Source organism: Malaya genurostris, chromosome 3 (assembly GCF_030247185.1).
Source record: "Malaya genurostris strain Urasoe2022 chromosome 3, Malgen_1.1, whole genome shotgun sequence".
NCBI lineage: Eukaryota > Metazoa > Arthropoda > Insecta > Diptera > Culicidae > Malaya > Malaya genurostris.
The window spans coordinates 198,288,104-198,307,058 of record NC_080572.1 but is presented as its reverse complement, the minus strand read 5'-3'; the positions used below and the strand labels follow the sequence as shown (position 1 = coordinate 198,307,058).

Below are 18,955 nucleotides of genomic sequence, written 5' to 3'. Positions count from 1 at the left end.
AACTGGTTCACGATTACTGGCCCAACACTTTTCAATTAATCGTATGGGACATTGTAATCTTGAGTTTATCTTTAAAAAAACCACCCGTTAACATCCACTTTTGCTGGCGAACTATTACAAATAGAGAATATATTTGAACACAAGGTGAAATAAAAAACTTTTCTCTTTTGGTTATGATTAACTCTAAGCGAGTACCATTTTTTCAGAATTCCTCTTAAAAGTGAATGTAGACTGGTGGGTTATTTGCCGTTATCGAAAAAGGGACGTTTAGGTGTGAAATCTGATTTGGCAACTCTGCATTGTTGCGCAGTCAGATCAGTCGATTTTGGGACATCGTGAATGAGTGTGTGCTGGCTGTCAGTACGCTGATGACGCCGTATCAGCCGTACGTAACAATTTGTAGAAAATAGCCATCGTAAATAAATTTGATGACCGCTTGATTTGTTATATGATGAATTAGCTATTGTTCATATACTTCGTACATCATGCAGCAAAATGTGATGCCTATTGCGCAAGTTTTCTAGTGAAATTTAGTATAGAATTCGTGATTGATTTTAAATCGAGAGTCAACTAATAATAGTGCCAAGAAGAAGAGAAATGACATTTTCCCGCGGTACTAGAACAATAACGTAAGGTACAATCGGATTTTCAGATAAATAGAGTAAACGAAATCTTGGTTAAAATTTACTAAGTACTACTCTTATTGAGTTACAAGTAGTGTTTCTGTGAAGATTCTAACAAGTAATTTTCCCAGAAAACATTAAACATGATTACAAAAAGCAATAATTTGAACTTGAGTAATAATGAATCCATCGTAGAAATTCCAATGGTATGTGAAAATGTATATGTGATATTTGGTAGCAGTATGTTAATTTCTGGTTTATTTGCAGAATAATAATAGTGAGCAATTGGGTACAAACTCGAGTTCCTCAGAATTAGTCAACAAAGGAGAACCTTCAGGACTCATAGATACTGGTAATTCAAAAGCAGTAGTATTGGACTCGAACTACATTGAAAGCAAGATTAAAAGTCTTCTTAATCAAGACGATGCTAAAAGCGATTCGATCAAAAATACAGATTCAAACTGCTCTAAAAATCAGAAGCAGGATCGAATCGTTGGTATTCTTTCAGCTGACGATAGTTGCAATGCGGTGGATCACAAAATATCAGGTGATTCTGACAATTGTGAACAAAATATCTTAAATCAGGATCTTTCCTTCAACGGCAAGATAAACAGCCTCAGTGGGCAACTAAAACCCAGTTGCTCGCGTAATGAACCAGTAAATGCAGTTGAGGAACTCGTTGCTAATGACAAAGTTTGTAAAGATAAATTAAACGAATCGTTTGAAGTTTTAACGAAAGAAAACAGTTCTCTGATGCTTTACAACAATGAGAAGTCGCCAGATCTTTTTGCCGATGACGATAACACTAGCAGCAGCGATGATGACGAGTCGAATTCAGATGCAGATAATGCTCAAACAGAAGATGCATCGTTTAAGGAAACTACGAATGCCAACAGTTGTTTTAATACTGTGGAAAACATCGAACGATCACTGCTAAAACGTATGCAAATATCACTTTCTGGAGTTTTGCCTCCTCCGTCCGTAACTTATTCACAAATCGACATTAATCAAATGTTGACGCTCTACAAGGAACACGAAGCGCGTTTGTGTTATCGCAATGATGAAATTATCGAAACAACCTCGGCCGACAGTAAGGATCCTGAATCCAGCTTTACTTCTTGTCTCAGCAAACCGACCCACACACCGGCTGAGTTGTTTGAACTCGAATGGCCCGAAATACTAAAATCAAGAGCACATGGACTTTACTACAATCGATCGACAGTTACAGAAAACATTGAATTACTTGGGTTGAAATATGTAGATCGCTACATAGGTGCAGAAACCAGTTCAACCTTTAATGTATCTCGTTCACCTTCTGCGGCCAAAAAACGCAATTTACGATTAAAGTGAGTAGCTATAGTTTTTGTTTATTTTAAAAGCTGAAATGTTTTGCTTTTTAGAATGCTAAATCAGTCTCCTGGAAGCCGTCTGAGCCATTTGGCTCGCCGCCGGGCAGTGTTTTCATCGGCTAACCTACTGAACAGTTCCGTTGGATCTGCCACAACTGCGTCCCCATCGGCTCAAAGTCAAGTGAATTGTAATCGGTTACATAATCGTCAAATTCTTCTCGATTCTAAGTAATTGGCAGAAGAAATTCTTTGTTTTCTACATTAAGCATGTATGTAAATTTTTATTCCAGAAAATCGGACAATCGCCGAAAAAACAAAGGACGTACTCCAAAACGACGAACTCCTGGGCGCCGAAAGACTCCTAGTCGTAGAAAAACACCTGGTTCGTCGGCCAAAAAGCGCTTCCTGAGTTTACCGTCGACAAAACAACCTCATACGATGGTTAACAGAGAGACTTCGAAACGGGTTTTATTTCAAAGTCCGTCCAGTGAGCGAAACACCAAGGAAGACATTAGCGTAGCCAGACCATCTGTTGCTACCCGGGTTCAGAAATCAAAACGAGCTTTGTTTTCACCACCGAAGCGACCCCAGCGATTCTCATCTGTTTCGTGCAGCCGAACGAATACATCTGTGAAGGAGTCGTTAATGGGCTCTCAAGGGTACGGGTCCACGAATCACATTGACCTATTGAAAGATGTAACTGGTCAGCCAATGGACGAGCCTGGTGGGAAACGGAAGCGATCCATAGATGACGACAGCGACAATGATAGGTCTAGAAAAAATGCTCGAAATGATGCGGGAATTAACGAGGAAGATTTAACGCCCAGATCGTTAAAATTTGCCAGAAGTCAAAGTTTCTGTGTCGGGTCTCATAACCTTAACACAGGAAGCACTTCGGAGAGTGGCTTTAACGGCAAGACACTTTTTAGATCTAGCTCTGAAGTCACGTTTCCGGATTCAGCCAACCGATCGGTGACTGTGCTGACTGAAAATCACAAAAAGGTAGAATCGTTGAAACGCCTTATTACTACTTATTTTCATTTTGATTTCTTATTCTAGAAACTTTTGTGGGCTGTATCGCAAGCATTGCAAATCAAACAAATAACAGTTAAACACGAGCGATTCAAACAGTGTGCTTCAAGTTTAGCTCGTGTTGTAAAACGATTGTTTCTAGAATTCAATGACCAGTCAGTATCGAGCACCAGTGAGAAACTTTTAAGGTATGATGTTGAATAATTTTATGTTGATCATAACGTTTATAACCTGGACTGGGAAAATCGATGAAAAAGTAATCGAATCTCAATTATTACCGCAATTTTTGCCTCCCTCATAAAGTGGAGATGGTCGGGTGAGCATTTATTTAAACCCGAGCCCGATCCTAATTCCCCGAGATTAATTGTTCTTCCAAACCCAAAGCCGATCCGTATCCGATAAAAACATAAATATACTTACCCGTGCCGAACCTGAACCGGAAAAAAGTCCTGACATCAGAAAAAAACTAAACCCGACCATATATTTTAACTCGAACCCAACACCTACACCAATTAAGCATGATGAAATCGGAGCCCGTACCCAACAAATACCCGAAACCCAACCATCTTTTGAATCGAGCATCATCTATCATTCGAATTAATTCTGAGATCGAAAAATGTCTGTGTTTATGTAGCATTTTTGTGCACTCTCTTTTTTCGAAAATGGCTGAATCTATTATCAAGATTAACAAGATTCAAAAGGAAGGTCTTGTATTTCCATACAATATGACAATAAGATCATGAACGCAAAGTAATGGAACAGCTGTACCGCGTAAATGATACACGAAAGTTCTATGAGAAGGTTAACAGTTCGCGTAGAGCATGTATGCAGCTTTATTTCAGCTATGGCTGCACGTATGTTGTCCTTCAAGGCTTGAATTGTCTCTGGCTTGTCCTCATAACACTTATCTTTGACATCCCTCTAAAGATAATAGTCTAACGGCGTCAAATCACAGCTCCGAGGCGGCCAAACGACATCCGAATTTCGACTGATAATTCGATCTTCGAAGACTGTGCGCAGAAGATCGATCGTAGCGTTGGCTGTGTGGCACGGAGTGCCGTCTTGTTGGAACCAAATGGTGTCCAAATCTTTCTCTTCAAGTAACGGGAAGAACCAATTGCTAATCATGGCGCGGTAGCGCTCGCCATTGACCGTGGCGGCGGCTCCTTCCTCATTTTCGAAGAAAAATGACCCAATGATGCCGCCAGACCAAATCCGCACCAAACCGTCACTCTCTGAGGATGCATCGGCTTCTTCATGATAACGTGCTGGTTTTTCGTCCCCAGATGCGACAATTTTGCTTATTAACATACCCGCCGAGATGAAAATGTGCCTCATCCGAGAAGATGATTTTTTTTGGCAAAAATCGGCGTCTTCTTCAAGCTGATCGCAAGTCCAGTTGGCATTATTTTCAAGCGTTCCTCAAGCGTATACACAACCATATTCGTTCAGCGGAAGGATAAAACTAAGTTTCTGTCAAATCAGAAGTGACATTAAGGTTACCAATGTCGAAATAATCGCTAGTTTAAAAAAAGTTAGATGGCGGACCCTGTAGATTAGTCAAATCCTAATGATACTCGATTGAATTGATCCCTGCAAGCCAATAACAGCATTGTTAGCACCATAGTTGGTACGTTGTGAAGGAAGTCGAAGAAATGCACTGTTGCGAAAAGCACGGTGTCGATCGTTGATATCAATTTCGCGGAGCAAAGCGGCAGTCAATATTGTCATTCCAAACATCTGCTATTAAGGTGAAATGTAGCGTCATAAAATGCGTATTTTCGAAATCTTCGCCCGTAGTTCACCAGGCCACATTGTTTGTATCACAGGTTGTATAAAAGTTATATTTTCAAGTATTCTACATTAACGATAATACTTGGCTTGTATTCATTTCATTCAGTAGTCTGTCAAGGTTGAAGTTTTAGTTTTGCTACAAAAATTGCTACAATCTAAAATTATACCTATTATATGATATTACACAACCAAGCATTATTGCTTCAGCAACATCAATGCATTGAGCTCTACAGAGTTGGACGTTGTTAGCATTATAAATGATAGTTACTTAGAAAATAAACGATTTCTTACTCATTTTATTGCATTCAACTCGTTTTCATTACAACACAAAACAAAATGCTGCATAAATTCGCGTCATTATTTGATATGTAATTTAACTTTTTCAAATTTCGGTTGTGTAGGCTAAAATTTTATAATTTTGAGTTGCATTTTCAGATTCTTTGTGAAATTTTGCTACAAACACTACTTTTCAGTTCCAAAACCATTCCCGTGGAACGTACCAGTAACCGTTTATAAATTTCAAAAACCAATTACGGCTCGGCAAAGCAAAACTTCAAAATTCTAAGAATACTTAGTTGTGATAAATTTGATTTCGAAAACTTAAGTGTTTTTGGTTTTTCGAAAATCGGTCTAGTTTTTGAATAAATGATCAAAAACGCGATTGGCGCATTCCGCTACATTTCACCTTAAAGCTAGAATCCTCCAAATAACGCGTTTTTTAGTTCCACTTATTGTTCAAACTATAATTCAAAATTATACTTTTTAGAGAGAAGGTACATATATTGAACTTCATAATTTGTTTGCTTATTTTTCCAATATGGTGGCTCTGAAAACAGCTACCCAAACCAGTTGGATTTGTTGGTAGATGTCATCATATCTTGGAAAACAATAAGGAAATCCACCGAGGTGGCCATTTTTCAATTTTCGATCCTTTTTACCTTTCTCAATAGAAAGATATTAGAATTGCTTGAAAAACCGACTTTCGAACGAAGTCTCGGTGACCCATATTGTTATATACCATTCGACTCAGTTCGACGAGATCGGAAAATGGCTGTGTGTGTGTATGTCCCTGTGTATGTGTGTGCACTTTTCGAAGATATGTTCTGGTTCCGGAGAAAGGAATTTTTACCGCGCAAGTTTCTCGGAAACGCCTGAACCGATTTTTACAAGCTAAGGCTCGTTTGAAAGCTACTATTGGGCCATTGATCAAGTTCAAAGAACAAATGGCTGTGATTTCTGGTTCCGGAGATATGCTGGTATGAGTGACGTAACCGACCAAACACGTTGTTTTTTACCGCTCTAATACATACAAGGGTGCCAATATTTTGGGATCTCCTCTAATTTCGTCAAATGCTAGTGCTCAAAAGTTCAAGCACCTCGAAAGAAGTCCTCATGCAACATTTGAAAAATTTGTTTTTTGAAGAAATCCACTTTCTGAGAATCTCAAAAAGTCGATTTATTAAAAAAAATTTTTTTCGAGATGACACTAAATCTTGACGTTTCATGCAATTCTAAGACTCCTACCTTTTTTCTACCAACTTCTTGATTACGTGGACTAATTCTATATAATTTCCAAGAGAATTTTCTAGCAATTTCTCCTCGATTTTTTTAAAATTGTTTGAAGGAACCAATAGAGCTAAAGCATAGTGTGATATCTGACATCTGACAAACTTTATTTTCTTTTTTGAAATGATAAGGTTTTATTTAGCATATTTTTTTTATTCAATAATGTAATATAATTTTAGGCACACTGCTTAAGCTCTAAGATGCCAAGGGTATTTTCTAACCTTAACTAACGCCTAACTTAAAACTATAATAGTATCATTAGACTATGTCGTCTCGGGTTCTCGTAAATCGTAATGGCGATCGACAGTGGTCGATGAATTGAGTGTTGCATGAGTCTTCCAGATGGCGTTGGTCCGTGTGGGTCCGCGGGATACACCCCCAGGCTACGAAGGCCCGGCGGGTGGCCCGCATGCTGGTTTTCGACTGGAGCGGTCTTCCGTGGGCGGTGATGATGATATTGCCGAAGAGAATGAAAGAGAAGTAAATATTGTGAAAAACGTAGCAAAAAAGGGGGTGTGGGAACAAAATGTTTGAAAACGACATCCAAGTAGCAATTAAAACTTGTTAAAATTGGCATGTTTCACAATTGCTACAGAACAGTTATTCATGTCAGATATGTTTGACAAATGATATTACATGTTCTTGTAACAAATATGAAAATCATTCATATTACTGCATGTGAAACCAAGTCAAAAACCTAAATGGATTAAGTTCCACATCGGTTTATTTAACTGATTCTGTAATAAGTTTATTTGAGCAGTTTCATTTTCGGTTTCTGCTTAACAAATATGACTGATCATACAAGCAAACTGCGCTTTTTCAATCGCACAATCGTTGCGAGAAGAGTGAAGAAATACAATGATAAAACAATGTTTGCTACTTGGGCAGAGATCTAATTAGTTGCCATCGAGATGGTGAAGAGACAGGGAAGGGGGAACGAAAAAGTTAGTGACAAAAAAAAAGATCTTGTTAGTTCCAATGAAGATGGTGGACAGGGACGAGGATCGAAAGAATCGGGCGGATGTTAGTGTCGAACCTGTGGGTGGAAATTATAATTTCTGAGCGAGGAATAACACATTATACTTGTATATCAATGTGTTTGAGGTACTGGTATATGAGAAGCATATATAAAATATTCCGACTCGCCAACACATCCTGAACCGGAACTCAGGCGGTCTACCTCGGGCCCTAAGGGATTCCAGTAGCTTCGACCTGGCGTCGCGATACTCTACGCACGACCACACGACATGCTCGATGTCCTGATAACCGTCGCCACAGGTGCAGAGACCGCTCTTCGTAAGCCCAACACGCCGGAGATGTGCGTTGAAAGTGTAGTGATTTGACATGAGCCGCGACATAACTCGAATGAAATCGCGACTCACGTTCATCCCCCTGAACCAAGATTTCGTTGATACCCTAGGGATAATGGAATGTAGCCATCGTCCCAGTTCGCCATTGCTCCATGAAGTTTGCCAACTTTCGAGAGTTTTCTGACGAGAGATACTGAAAAATTCATTGAAGCAGATTGGTCTTTCATAAATATCACCTTCCAATGCGCCCACTTTAGCCAATGAGTCTGCCTTTTCATTGCCCGGAATGGAACAATGCGAAGAGACCCAGACTAAAGATATTGAATAAGACCGTTCAGATAAAGTTCGCAAGTGTTCCCGTATTTTCCCCAGGAAATATGGGGGATACTTTCCTGGCTTCATTGCCCGGAGAGCTTCTATTGAACTTAGACTGTCCGTGACAACCAAGTAATGGTCTTTGGGCAAGGTTTCAATGATCTCAAGGGTGTACTGAATAGCAGCTAATTCTGCGACGTAAACTGAAGCCGGATCACTTTGTGAGAACCGGTGATGTTTTGATTGAAGATGCCGAAGCCTGTGGACCTGTTGATGTTTGATCCGTCAGTGTAAAACACCTCTTCACAGTTGACTGTTCTAAATTTGTTATAAAAAATATTTGGGGCCACTCGAGGGCGTACGTGATCCGGAATTCCACGAATCTCTTCTTTAATGGATGTGTCGAAAAACACAGTAGAATTAGAAGTATCCAAGAAATGGGCACGGTTGGAAACAAACGAAGAAGGATTAATATTCTGAGCCATGTAATCAAAATACAAGGACATAAAACGGATCTGAGAATTGAGCTCGACAAGCCTTTCGAAGTTTTCAATCACCATCGGATTCAAGATGTCGCATCGGATTAGCCATCGATATGAGAGATCCCTGAATCGATTTTTCAATGGGAAGACGCCCGCGAGCACTTCGAGACTCATCGTATGAGTCGACTGCATGCAACCTAAGGCAATACGCAAACAACGATACTGAATTCTTTCCCTTTTTTATGAAATGGGTGTTCGTCCATATTCCATTACGGACAATATCGTTGTTTGGTACAGTCTGATCAGGTCTCCTGGGTGGGCACCCCACCAAGTTCCGGTTATTGTGCGAAGAAAATTGATTCTCCGCTGGCATTTTTGTTTCAGATACCTAATGTGACATCCCCAGGTGCCTTTGGAGTTGGATATTTAAATGTGAAGACCTGAGCTATGGTTTCACCCCCTAGTTGAAGCTGTAATTGTGCTGGTTCTCGCTTCCTTGAAAATACGAGCAGCTCAGTTTTCTCCGTAGAGAACTCGATACCCATTTGAAGAGCCCATGTCGACAAGTTGTCGAGGGTATCTTGCAGTGGTCCTTGGAGATCGGCAGCTTTGGGTCCTATAATAGACACAACGCTGTCGTCGGCAAGTTGTCTTAGCGTGCAAGATGTGTTGATACATCCATCGATATTACTTACGTAAAAATTGTATAAAAGGGGGCTAGGGCATGAGCCCTGAGGAAGACCCATGTAACTGAATCGTATTGTCGACAAATCACCATGCGCGAAATACATGTATTTCTCGGACAATAGATTATACAAAAAGTTATTCAAAATTGGTGAAAGATCATGCTGATGCAACTTCTCAGATAGGATGTTTATGGAAACTGAATCAAAAGCCCCCTTGATGTCTAGGAAAACTGACGCCATTTGTTCTTTACGAGCAAATGCCATTTGGATTTCGGTTGAGAGCAACGCAAGACAATCGTTCGTTCCTTTGCCCCTGCGGAAGCCGAATTGTGTATCTGAAAGTAAACCATTAGTCTCGACCCAATTGTCTAGACGAAACAGAATCATTTTTTGAACAATTTCCGGATACAGGAAAGCATAGCAATCGGCCGATACGAATTGTGATCGGAGGCTGGTTTCCCTGGTTTTTGAATGGCGATAACTCTTACTTGTCTCCAGTCATGTGGGACAATATTATCCTCAAGAAGCCTATTGAATAAATTCAATAAACGCCTTTTGGCAGAGTCAGGCAAATTTTTCAACAAGTTGAATTTGATTTAGTCTAACCCCGGAGCTTTATTGTTACACGATAAAAGCGCAAGTGAGAACTCGACCATCGAAAAAGGTGTTTCGTTTCTGTTAGATGAGGCGACGCGCATGATCGTCTGTTCCGGAACAGAGTCAGGACATACTTTTTTAGCGAAATCGAATATACAGCGGTTAGAATATTCCTCGCTTTCGTTCGTGGTGTTTTTGTTGCGCATTCGTCGGGCTGTGTTCCAAAGAGTGCTCATTGATGTTTCTCTCGATAATCCGTCTACGAATCGACGCCAATAACCGCGTTTCTTCGTTTTAATCAAACATTTCATTTTAGCGTCTAATGCGTCACATTTCAGATTATTTACTAGAAATTTGAAAGGATCTATTTTTGGGGTGATACTTCTACAATTCCACTGTATAACAGTGATTGTATCCGTGACCTCGGTGGGTGACTTAGCCATCGAAGGATACGATCGCTGAAAGAAGGGACCATTTTGCAGTCAACTGCTTGAAGAATGTTTTAACTGTAGGAATAAAAGCCATTATCAGGCTTTTAAGAGGTTCAGAAATATTGAAAGTAGACATGATCCAGTCCACAATATCAGAGAATTTAACAAACACAGTATCTGGTAAATTCTCTGACTGATCTTTAGGGACTTTCGGGGGTTTTGAAGTCCCAGGTAGTGATGGAAATTCTTGCTCGGAATTTAATTTTCCAAGACCTGGAGCTTTTTTCTCTGGTTTTTTGCCATCTCTACCAGTTGTTGTAATTTTTCGAGACCCACCAGAAGATACCTTCGAACCCTTACTAGGGAGCTTACTAGAAGATTTATTTCTTCTCTTTCTGAAGCTATGAGGGACCGCCGAAGATGTACCTTCAAGGGGATCATCAGCATCGCTCTCGTCAGCTGACAAACAAGCGAAAACGTTCTCTGGAGGCGTAGCACTCTTCTACATTTCAGCAAAGGAATGCTTCGAATATTGCTTAAGTGAACGCCTCATCTTGTTTTTGCGCAGTTTGTACTCCCGCGTGAAATGCTCACTTTGAACGATCTCGTTAGCCTGTTTTGCACTGGCTAACAAGACCCTAAGCTTGTCTGGGCGTACTTTCTCAATCTTTTGTATTGTAGAATATCGCGAGGTCAGGTCTTTAGATAATCTAAGGATGTTCAATTTTTTTTCCGTTCAATTTGGTCCGGATGTAGACCGCGTACGGACCGGCCGGAAGTGCAAGCCCATCGGGATAATTTTTTATGCGAAATTTATTGCTATCAGATGACTCTATTTCGTCATCTGCAGGGAGGTCAGGTAATTCTGAGCCTTTTGACATGCACGGAAAAGTGTCCGTGCGGGTAGAGATTGGAGCTTAAGGTAGTGGTAGTGAACAACAGGGAAAAAGAAAAAAGAAAGAAAAAAATTACTTAGCTTTAGTTTTTGAACGGCCGTTAAGGTCCGGTCCTAGGAATTCGGCGAATATTCCTTTCGATGAAGTGCAAAAAAAACTCCTTGAGAAAAAAAGCACTTTTTTGTCTCTCTCTCACTCTGCACTGTCCAATGAAACGTTTCCCTTTTTATCACTATATATATTTATCACTGTTTCTAATGTATATGTAAACGATAGATGCGCAGCGCCCAGCTGGCGCTGGCTAACGGTACCACACGCAGTGCTGCTTTACACAAGCTCACAGTCGGCCTTGAGAACGGATTAATTCGAACTATCACTCGACCGCTCTGATGCAGACAATAGAATACGGAATGACCTTGATAACGGTATATAACAATTCCCACACGATTGGAGAAACACGAGTTTGCGTCCGATCAGCCCGATAGTTACAGTGGAACCTACTTATTTATTTAGCATATTGTTTGGCATCCGATTTTATTTCTGCACATAAATATTGCGAATCGCTCTGCATTCTTCCGAGATTCCAAATCCTTTCGTGGGTTAGAGGTTTTATGAAATGTGCATTTTGATCGTTCAGGGTCCTTTCATTTTCCCACCTCATCCACTAAACAAAATGTTAATTTTGTACTACCGTTCCCACCAGGAAACTGATGAGAAGCCATGACCATGGTACAAATATCTAAATAACCGTGCCACTTGAGCTAATTTGTTCTGAATCCTGATAGTAGTCATGGAGCGTTTCGGCATGAAATCATTTTAAATCTTGACGAATTTCTTAAAGGTCACCATCGACCAATAAGGGTAGTAGTTAGTCATCTCGATTTTTTCCGGTCGATTCCGCATTCTTTGTCAATAACATTGAAATCAGCGTTCATGAGTTTTGACAATTGGAGCGAAAGCCACAACACGAATTCGTTGACTTTCTTTTTAATGATCATCACATGCCGCTAATGCTCTCTATTTTGATCGAAATTCGACATTTTTAACAGGAATTAACATTATGATTCCAGTCCGAAACCGAATACATATACGAGGTCTGTTCAAAAAGTTCCCGGAATTTTTTAATTGCGCGCGTCTGGAGAGTCCGGTGGTCAAATTTTTTTTATTGTGTTGGTACATATGTCCCTAATGTATGGTGAAATTTTCAGCTGTATTCATTGTTTACATTCTGTCTTGTAGCGGCTGGTGTAGACGTGTTTTTTTGAGCTCGGCGATTTTGTCTTGGTGACGTTGGGTGCTTCCACGTGGACGATTGTGCTTTTGTTTCGACATCATAACCGTACACCCATGTTTCATCACCAGAAACAATGAATACAGCTGAAAATTTCACCATACATTAGGGACATATGTACCAACACAATAAAAAAAAATTTTGACCACCGGACTCTCCAGACGCGCGCAATTAAAAAATTCCGGGAACTTTTTGAACAGATCTCGTACTTCCCTCTCGATAGAAAGAACCTCACCTGAATAGAGTAATCATTAGAGCATGGGAAAGATCATCGATGGCATAATCAATCTTCGGTGATTCGTTTGAGTTTATGAGGCTTGTATTTTAAAAGTATCTTTTTTTTATTTTCAGGTTAGCTAACAAGCACGTTTATGATGTAATACAAGGTCGCAGCGTAGACGATATTTATTTTAAAGAGAAAACACGCATCCTGAACGCCAAAAATACCTCAAAACTTCAGGGTTACATCGCTCCCCAGGAATACGAGCAACGCCAACAACTGCTGAAACGAAGTACCTCTACGTCGCTTCTTATTTCTGAAAATTCAATGGATTTATCGCTCTGTGCATCATCCAGTCAGCAACTAGCATTTAGTCAGAGCTCGATATTCTCACAAAGTTCAGAGTTTTTAAATCAATTGTCACAGACCTCGGCGCGCCAGAGCCTCACATCAAACGTCATATCGACAACTGCACCGATCGCATCATGCGAGTTAACTGATGCAGAAAACACGGCCCTTCGTGAGAATGTTGACAGTGAACAGCGACAGAAATCGACTCAAAAACAAGTTTCGTTTTCTGGCAAAGATCAGAAGAACCTTAGTCCCTATGCTGATAATAAGGCCGGCTCACAAGCAAAAGGTACTAAACTGCTAGTCGGTTCTGCAATGTCCTCTAGCAGTATACTGAAGGCGAAACGGCAAATCTCGTTCGAATGAGTTTTGCAGAATACGTTCAAATTGTGAGGTTAAACTGTTTCAATCTTATAGGACATAGTGTTTTACTTGTGATTTTAATATTCGTTAATGGGTGACAGTTACTACACTGACCCAAGATAAACACGCAGGGTCTCGTGCTTTTTGATAGCGGTAAACAGTTCTAGAAACGGATGAGGAATGCGTTGATGGACATCGTTGTATTGAGCATACATTTGTTTGGTTTATTTTTTTAATACCAAACGATTCGATGAGCCGAGTGGATAAGTGTGAAGTTGTAAAATCTAATGCTGTACATATTGAAAGCTGAGTAGTTCATCCGCGAAAATAAAATGTATTTATTAAAAAAATATCGAAAAACATTTTGTTTGACCGATCCGTCCATAATAATGCGGTTGATTTATTTGCAATGATACAGATTTTTCGTGATTGTCGTTTTAGTTTTCTTTTGTTTTAATTATTTTTACGTTTCGTCTTAGACTCATCAGTGCATTAGCAGATTATGTTGGACTGCGAATGCCACCTCACGGATCAACATAATCCCACACACAACAGACATCCAAGCTAGTACAAACTTTTTCAAAAAAGCTGTGTAAAGCATACAAGTAAAAATCCGTTAAAATCACCGTTGCGCACGACTTTGCACGCATGAATTACCATTGTATGAAAGCTCGAGCCCATAAGGGATTAGCGCCTCTACAGGAGAATTGCTACTTGGTGATTGCTTTTCAAAACAACCGTTAAATTTCTTACACACTTTGAAATCTCTACTTGGATGTCTGTTATTTGTGATAATCCGCTAAGCAGACGTGAAGGTTTTGTGCTCAACTGGCGTAATTGCGTTTGAAAGTGGTCGAATTAAGAAGAGAGAAGCGGTAGGGAGGGTGCTGTGAGCACCACTAGCCTTCCACCCCGAAGTAATACCTAGCGGTGGTGCCGGGGAGGTAGGGTTGGAGATCCAAGGTGTTTTAGTGGGTAGTTCCAATCAACAGTTGGGTAGTCCTGTGGAGAGTCCCACACTCCGTGCGTAAATGAATTTCACCTTGTAAAAAAACACTGGTGGCGTGGATTCCTCTGGTTTTGCATTTTCGAGCTGAAATCGCAATGAAACACCGTCAGAATGTTGCATTTCTGCTCGAAAGTCCCTGCTACAGCACGCACCTGTGTGTAGGGATGTCGTAATATCGATCGATTAATCGAGTAATCGATAAATAACTCAGATAATCGAGTAATATTCAATCGAATAACTTAAAACTAATATTCGATTATTGAGCTAATCGAACAATTAAAAAAAATTCTATAGTAACAATCGAATTAATAATCGAGTAATCGATTATTAACCCAGATAATCGAATAAATTTCAATCGATTAGTTTCAAAATTATACTAGACTATTGAATAATCGAGTAATTCGAAATTTCCGACATCCCTACCTGGGTGTATTTAGGCGAGAGCGATTCATGCAAAGAGAATGTGTTTCACTCGCACCAGCTTCGTTAAACCACAAGCAAACACTCAAATTCTGTCTATTCAACACTGAGAAGAAGTGCGCTTTCCTTTTCGTGTGATGTTCGCTTCTTGCCTCCCCGGTGTAGACAAGAATCTTACACCAGCGTATCACTCTGGTGAAATACCATCACTAATATATACTGTTGGGAGACCCCCGGTCACGATTCACCACATAGGCTCATCAGCTGACAGGTGTCAGCAAGACAGATGCCGTCGAGGTCATCGGCGACCGGATGTACCGAATTTGTCATCGAAGAGAATAAACTACAATAGTAGCAGTGCTACACGCGTTTTTGTACCGTCAATTTTAAGTCGTATGAAATATACCTTTTATCACTAAACGCGAGTCGATCAATCTGCCGAACCCCCACTATTGCAACATATACCATTCGACGAAATTGAGGTTTCTATGCCCGGTGATAAAATGAACGGCGATTCTAGTGAAAAAAGAGTAGCCAATACGTTTCCTGATGAAAACCAAACAATATGTAAAAGCGATTCACACATAGTATCAGGCGACAGTCAGCGGCATGGAACTATTACGGAACGACAACATTAATTGTAAGCAATTCATATGAAGGGACACTACGTCAAAATTACGGAATATTTTAACGTCGGGTACGTGAGCAATATTCGGCTAAAAAAATATATAAATTAATCTTGCGTCCGACCGAAGTTGATTGATCGTCTGAATAGTGTTTAATGCTTGCGTTTCCTGATGAATACATACCAATTTCATTTTTTGTGGTTGTAAGTGAGCTGTCAGAAAGCCTAATTGAGTTGCGAATAAAGTTCGAAGATTCGTATAATAAAGTTCGAAGTGGCTCGCACTGACAACTTGCTCGTTTGGAACAAAGCTGTTATTCCAAACGAACAGGATTTTGCGATAATTGAGGGCAACGATTAATTTTTCTCAACGTGGTTCAGGAAAATGACTTCTCAGGAACGTGAAACCGATTATTGTTTGGTGGTATATGTATAACTGTTTTTGTAAACAGAAGCCAATGTAATATTGATTGATTTGGATACTTTATTTGTTATATCCGGGCATTTGAAAATTGGTATTGAACCAGAAGGCTTCATTCTAAAGCTGTGAACCATTTGGCGGTTAATTTTAATTATTGATTGAAACTTGAAATTTAATTATTTGATAAAAAGTAACTGCTCGACTGTCAAATTTTAACTAAAAGGTAAAATAATTTGAGAACTGGTTCACGACCTAAGGCTGTGGACCATCTCGCGAATCAGTTTAACTTCAAGTCAAAATGTGAAAGTCGAGCAGTTATTTTGTCGTTTGTAGGAGATAAATGATTAAATAAAACAAAGACTAAATAACTTGAAAGAAATTCCACATGATTATTTATTTCAGTGCATATTATGTGCGGTTAAAAATTCGGGTATCGACTGCGAGAAAATGTGTCCAGTGTGCGCAATGAGTGAGAATTAGTTGTTCGGTCGGCAGTGATGCCACTTTTTCCTGAGGTCAAATCCGTAGATTTGACTCGTACATGCTTCTTTGAGACGAGCTTGCCGTGAACTTATATGGGAAAAACTCACTAAATGTATCTAAAAAAATGTTTAGAATGAAAATTAGTACGTATCAAATACAAATAAAAATCATCAGCTTGGAATGCCAAGCGATAAAGACAGGCTTCCTTAAAATGAGTACTCAGTGCCGGTAGATGTTTGATATTTTTGTTAATTGGATATACAAAAAATATCTGGATAAATGATGAGACAATATTCAAGTATTTTCCGTACATATCTTGAGAAAAATGCATTTTTTTAATAATGAAAAATCCCTAGATTTTAAAAGGTCCATCCTTAGATCCGTAGAAAAGACAAAAATCCGTAGATCTACTGATAAATCCGTAGGGTTGGCATCGCTGTCGGTCGTTAACTTGTTGAGAGAAGCAGTCAGTTTTCGGAAAGACGGTGAACGTTACAGTCGTATGAGATAGAAGGCAGTCGCATCGTACAGGACATCGTTGTAAAAAAAACTGCTCGAAATCAATGGTTATTTGTGACAGTTTGGTGGTTATTTTCTGACTTTGAAAAAATATCATGCCAAAAAGCCCTATTTCCAGATCTTTAGGAACAGTTACTTATGTGTAATTTATTTGTATACATTCACTACAAAATACCTCATTGAAAATGTCAATACATTGTCAAACGAAGAAAGTGTTTATCGAAGCTCTTACGTTTACAGTTTCAGTAAAATAAATTACTCAATGAAGAATAACGGCCTAAAACTTCGACCCATTTCAACATTTGACGGGTGAGAAATTATTTGGGTTTATTTTGCACTGAAAATAAAATGATATCAAGTGGTATAATAATAAATTCAATACAGAATACGTATACGAAGAGCTTCGAGAAAAAATTACTTCGTTTGACAATGTATTGAAACTTTTTAGGGGAGTTTTCATTTACCGAAAGTCAAAAAGAAATTACACAGGAGACATTTTTTATAAAGATCTGAAATTATATTTATTTTACAACATATTTTTGTGCCGGAACCTTAAAAAACAACCAAACTATCGAGCAGGGAGTCACATGGGAGCCACGATACCATGATAGCCAACCATGCTATCGAGCAGGGAGCCAGTCCTGGGAAGTCAATGCGAACTGATGTTTTATTGGCCGACGTGATAAAAACGAGAACGATTTTCATACAAATAAAACTATTTTTCTCAATATTTGTATAAATGCGACAATTTTATATAAAATTTTAGTTTTACTTAATGCCCCGTTTACACCCCTGCTGGCAACCAGCAATAGTGTAAACGCTACATAAATTCAAATCACGATGTAAAATACACTGGTGGCGTGATAAGACAGTTTTGGTTGTGTTGGTAATTTTGTCACGAAATTTAGTATGGTGCGCCGGGATTCAAGCATGTAAACATAAACAAACGACCAGTTCAGATCGGGATTTCACTACTAAGTTACTCCAGTTCGCGCAGCCTGGCGAATCTTTGGCACTAATTGAAAATCTGGACATTTTTTCTTCAAGGGCTTGCAAGGTAACGTCGAAATATAGAAAATTGTACACAGATCCGATTCTGCTCATTTCGTTGGAGGAAGGATTTGGCGGATCGCACTGTGGAATCTATTACAGTTATCATGGATAATGAAGTGATTGTGCTGTGGGTGGCATTTTTTTGGCTGGTGATGATCTAAATGATTCCGAATTGGATGAATAAAATGTTGCACTTATTGATAATTTTATTTGATACACAATGGAGACCACACGTTGATTGTCGCTTAACTGATCGGTTAACCGATAATGAATACATCTTGGTTTTACAGTTCCTAATCGATCAAACAATATCTGCCTGTAGCTCTTCATATTCTTAAGTATGGTTTTATTTGACTTATATTTTTTTCTGACGCAATTTATTGTCATCTTTTCAGCGTTCTCACCAAATAAGCATTTGGCAAAAATGATGTTTTATCAACACCGCAAGGAGACATCAATCCATCGTGAAACACCGAAGATGACAAAATGAAATCATTTCAGACTACCGATGTTCATATGGAGATCGAGCGAATCGATCCATTTGTTCGCTCGAACTGCACCGTCGGTGGAGAAGGTTACCAGCCAAAGTTTGAGATTCCGAATGTTTACTGGGTACATCCGTTCGAGATTAACTACGAGCGAGTTGGTTAATATTATTAATATTATTGGGTCAGAAATGTGCAGAACATACGCGCCAGTTCTTTACACTATTGTACTCCAGCCCGCAAAAATTATACCAGATTTTTTAAATAGACATCATTTCCTCTAATTCGACGATTGTAACATCCCGGAACAAAACGCCGCATTTTACTGTCAATATTTTCGCAAACAGAATCAACTCTAAATATTTTCATAAAAGCAAATCCCGGAACGTCATTTGTTTATGCTTTTTCTTCTTCACGTCTCTGTTATTCCAAAATAAAATGACAACCGCACTAACACATAGAAAAACGTGATCACCAGGTATTTTACATCGTGAACTCAAATGTGAATAATTTCATTTTCGTTCTCACAAACACACCTTCATGCTCGTTTTACTCGCACCTGAACTTTGGTGACGTTATTGATTCCACTCTTTCTGTCAATCTTGTAAACAATATTAAACTATTTGTTTTGGTT

The 18,955-nt window shown here is 39.3% G+C and overlaps 1 protein-coding gene across 1 annotated transcript; it reads left to right on the top strand.

Annotated features, from left to right (window-relative positions):
* Positions 1-340: 340 nt before the first annotated feature.
* LOC131433680 (uncharacterized) lies at positions 341-13,629 on the top strand. The gene is made up of 6 exons (XM_058600204.1): positions 341-829; positions 891-1,969; positions 2,024-2,200; positions 2,263-2,974; positions 3,032-3,192; positions 12,724-13,629. Exons 1-6 carry the CDS (start codon positions 767-769, stop codon positions 13,307-13,309), a joined length of 2,778 nt encoding a protein of 925 aa, XP_058456187.1. The 5' UTR covers positions 341-766; the 3' UTR covers positions 13,310-13,629.
* The last annotated feature ends 5,326 nt before the right edge of the window (positions 13,630-18,955 follow it).